We start from the raw sequence: 4,264 nt of genomic DNA on the forward strand, positions 1-4,264 counted from the left end.
AATAGGCTTTAAGGCATCCATCAGCCCGTTCGACTGGCTGAGTAAGAATGGTTGGCAGGGTTGGAATGACAGGAGAGGGGATCGAAAGGAGCCTGATGCCAGCCAGAACTAGCAATGCGAACAAGGCGCATGATTGGCACAACAGCTCACACGATCCCTCACAGAAAACTAGCCCACTCTATCTGTATAAGCGCCTCGTAGAAACAGGCTTTAAGGCGTCCGAACTTTGAAATAGTCACCACAAGCACCAAACAGTGACTAAATAGCAAATTAATTGATCGAGCCAGCTCACAGCTGCACTTGGTTTAATTATTCTTGTTGATGAGAGGAACTGAACTACAGTACACGTCCGTTGAACTACTGACAGATAGCTCCGAAGTGAGCTTTATTTCCCTCTCTGCAAGCACCAAGCACACACAATGCAACGACAGCGGCAACCCCGACCCACAAAACAGCAATCGCTCTCTGGAAACAAATACACCCCGGCCCCTCGGCAGCAAACTAGCTAGAAGATGCCATGGCAGCAGCAACGGCATCATGGCACCACCACCAGCTTGTCGATCGAAACAGGATGAGATCGACATGGATGGACCTCGTGACCAGCAGTGTGGGCTGCAAATTAAACCGTCTAGCGCTTCAGGAACTTCTCGATCCAGTAGCTGGACTGCTTGCGGTAGCGCTTGAGCCCGTTGAGGCGGTCGATGAAGATGAGGCCGAAGCGGTCGAGGTACCCGTCGCCCCATTCGAAGCAGTCCATGAAGGTCCAGGTGAAGTAACCCTTTACCTTGACGCCGTTCCTGATGGCGTGGTTCACGAACTGCAGGTGCCTGGAGTGGAACTCGATCCGGTGCCCGTCCTTGAGCGCCTCCCTGAGCGGGATGCGCGCGCTGTTCTCCTCGGCAATGCCGTTCTCGGTGACGTAGATGACGGGGTTGTTGTACCGGCGCTTGGTGTAGAGCAGGAGCTCGCGGAGGCCGGCCGGGGAGTTGAAGAAGATGGGCACGAACTCCGGCTGGCCGACGGGCACGCCGTCGCGGAAGCCGGAGGTGTTGGCGCGGATGTCGCCTTCGTAGGACTGCGCGAGCCCGTTGGGCGCGGGCCGCGCCGAGGTGAAGTAGCTGGTGTAGTAGTTGAGGCCGATGAAGTCGTAGGAGCCCCTGACCATCTCCGCCTGCTCCGGCGTGAACCGCGGCAGCCGGCCGCCGAGGAAGCTGGTCATGGTGCCCGGGTACGCGCCGTGCACGATGGGGCTCAGGAACCAGCCGAGCATGAAGTCCAGGCTGCGCTGCACGGCCCGGCGGTCGGCGGGGGTGTCGGTGTTGGGCACGAACCAGTGCGAGACCACGGTGATGCCGATCTGGCCGCGCTGCGCTGGCTGGTACCGGGCGCGGTACAGCGCCACGGCCCTGGCGTGGGCGAGGAGGATGTGGTGCGTCACGAGGTAGGGCTCGCGGCCGGAGTCGCCGGGGGTGCAGGACGGGGAGATGGACGGCGAGCACCGGCCGGGGGCGTGGGCGCCGTTGCCGTACCCCTGCGACGCGTACGTCCAGGGCTCGTTGAACGTGGTCCAGAACTTGACGCGGTCGCCGAACTCGCGGAAGCACACCTCCGCGAAGTCCACGTAGTCCTGGCTGCACAGCACAGTGAACGTAGTAATGTAGTGAGCAAAGTTTTCTTCTTTATTTTTGGACACAAGAAGTAACTGCCCGGTGACACGTGCCACTCAAAAGTAGATGACACGTAGCAGGCACATACATGATGTTCTCGCTGAGGAAGCCCTTGTACTTGCTCTCGAGGGCCTGGGGTGTGTCCCAGTGGAAGATGGTGACGAATGGCTTCAGCCCTATCACGAGATTAGGAACAAAAGATTATGTCGGTGTGTCATCGTTGACGATGGGTTAATAATTTATTATATACATAGTAAGCTGCATGATGGATGGCAAGGATAATTATAATTAGTTAACTGATCGACTACCATTTGCTATGACCTCGTTGATGAGGTTGTTGTAGAAGGCCACCCCTTCCTTGTTGATTCCTCCGCTCAGGGAGCCAGCTGCAGCAGCAATTCAAAGAAAAAGCACGTGGTGACACACAACTCAGCAGCAATCCAGATGGAGCTTGTGTGTTCGAGGCTCATCATTAGTACACCAATTCAGTATGCACTCACTTGGCAGGATCCTGGTCCAGGCAATTGAGAACCGGAAGGCATCCATGTTCATGTCCTTGAGGAGCTTCACGTCCTCCTGCAAATTGGTCAGATTCCATTTATATACTAATCGTTAGCACATACTACTAATAAATATATATATAGCTCGATTTAGCAATGTCAAAATGACCGATCTGATCAGAGCTAATAAGTATTCCAAGCAATCACCTTGTATCGATGGTAGAAGTCATCCGCTACATCGCCAGTATCATTGTTCTTGATTTTACCTGGCAGCCGTTGGCAGATGTTCGGCATGTCAGCTACTCAGTATCAGTCTACGACCACTTTCAGCAGCTCATATTCAGACATAAGGACTACTAGAGAGAACTGAGAATGCATGTAAATATTTTTTTTGGAGCAACTCATGTAAGGCCTCGTTTAGTTCGTGAAATTTTTGAGTTTTGGTACTATACCACTTTTGTTGTTATTTGTCAATTAATATCTAACTATGAACTAATTATGCTTAAAAAATTCGTCTCGTCGTTTACAGTTAAATTATGTAATGAGTAATTTTTTTACTGTATTTAATGCTTCATGCATATGTTCGAAGATTCGATGTGATGTGTACTGTAAAAAACTTTTGGGAACTAAACCTGGTAAGTGACTGAAGATGTCCCACACGCTGGGACCTTTGCCTCCTTCCTTGTAGGCACCCTCGTACTGCAAACAAAAATGCAAGGCACCAACTTGCTCAGATGCTTGTAGCCTTGTACACATATATACATGCATGGTTCAAGCAACAGCCAGGGCCGGCCCTGACTTTTTGGTGGCCCAGTACGAAAAAAATAATGGAGGCTCCCATTAACTATAAAAATATAAAAAGTCAAATTGGTAATCGGCATGATAAGTAGGTAGCAAATCGGCGATCTGTAGACAGCGGCGGCGTCTCGCGAGGATGTCAAGGAGGCACTGAAGCGTGTAGTTGGGCAAATGTTGGAGAAGTTGTCCATTGATTTTCCTCTATCAAATCAAGGCGCGGCTTTATTCCTCCAACTGGACAGAGATGTCACGCCCAACAATATAGGTTACAAAATTTATGAGGGGGTCATGGGTCTGTTTGGATACATAGAGATAATAGTTATCCCTCACCTTTTAGCTTCAAATTATCCCACCTGTTTGGATGTATGAGGGATAATTTTAAGTTAAAGTGGATTATCTCTCCCAAAATTCCTAGCCCCTTCAAGAGGTGATAATGAGGCTAATTTAGTATGAACCCCACAAAAAATGTGAGTATACACACACCTAGATATGAGAATGAGAGAGAGGGTAGGCATTAGCCCATGGATCCAAACAATCTACCTTGGGCTAATGCTTAGCTTACCAATTTAAGACTAAATATTAGCTCTCAAAATTAGTCCTGGGTTAATGTTCCAAAGCCCATGCCAAATACTTAGATGATCCGAGTCTCTTTCAATATCTAAATGAGCTGGCTTATAAGTAAAAATGTTACTTATAACTTGACATGCCTCATAACATAGAAATTTTTGGAGGCCCGATGCGGTCGCACCGTCCGCACCCCCTCAGGGCCGGCCCTGGCAACAGCGTACATCCCATGGCTGAATGAATGGTACGTTGTACACAGAGACAGAGGAGGGAGGGTCACTGGGTCAGGAACGTGCAGCAGGGATGAGCACCGATCATCGATCACCTGGTACGCCGCGGAGCCGGTGCCGAAGACGAAGCCCTCGGGGAAGCTGTGCCTGCCGAACTCGGCGGACGCGACGTCGCACGCCAGGGCTGCGAGAAGCAGCGCGGAGAGGACCCGCCGCGCCATTCCGGTTCCAGGACCCGTTTCCGAAGAACTGGATCGGAGCCGGAATTGTCGGTGCGAGCACTGGCAGTGTTCCGAGCGCTATTTGTAGAGGGAAGACGGCAGCAAGGGCCCATCTCCCTGCTGTCCCGAAAACGATTTCTTTACCCATCTCTTTCAAGTACCACGCCTAGCATTTTTTTTCTTATAATATAATAGAGGGAACATGACTCCATGGACTTAGCTTCAGTACTGAGAGGATTCATGCACTGCACTTCTGCACGTGGAGAGCGAGATATGACTTAAAG

General features: G+C 50.9%; 1 protein-coding gene across 1 annotated transcript; it reads right to left on the reverse strand.

The window, feature by feature from the left end:
* Positions 1-270: 270 nt before the first annotated feature.
* LOC120683169 (beta-glucosidase 30-like) lies at positions 271-4,030 on the reverse strand. The gene is made up of 7 exons (XM_039965200.1): positions 3,855-4,030; positions 2,800-2,866; positions 2,375-2,433; positions 2,168-2,243; positions 1,976-2,053; positions 1,756-1,843; positions 271-1,631 (listed from the first exon to the last, which is right to left on the reverse strand). Exons 1-7 carry the CDS (start codon positions 3,978-3,980, stop codon positions 629-631), a joined length of 1,497 nt encoding a protein of 498 aa, XP_039821134.1. The 5' UTR covers positions 3,981-4,030; the 3' UTR covers positions 271-628.
* Positions 4,031-4,264: the final 234 nt, after the last annotated feature.

The sequence above is a fragment of the Panicum virgatum genome, chromosome 2K (assembly GCF_016808335.1).
Source record: "Panicum virgatum strain AP13 chromosome 2K, P.virgatum_v5, whole genome shotgun sequence".
NCBI classification, from domain to species: domain Eukaryota; kingdom Viridiplantae; phylum Streptophyta; class Magnoliopsida; order Poales; family Poaceae; genus Panicum; species Panicum virgatum.

Coding starts and splice junctions, on each gene's coding strand:
- LOC120683169 (XM_039965200.1), bottom strand. CDS start 3,980: ATGGCGCGGCGGGTCCTCTCCGCGCTGCTTCTCGCAGCCCTGGCGTGC. Junction 2,244..2,374: donor ACTTCTACCATCGATACAAG/GTGATTGCTTGG, acceptor ACCAATTTGCAG/GAGGACGTGAAGCTCCTCAA. Junction 1,844..1,975: donor CAACGAGGTCATAGCAAATG/GTAGTCGATCAG, acceptor ATCTCGTGATAG/GGCTGAAGCCATTCGTCACC.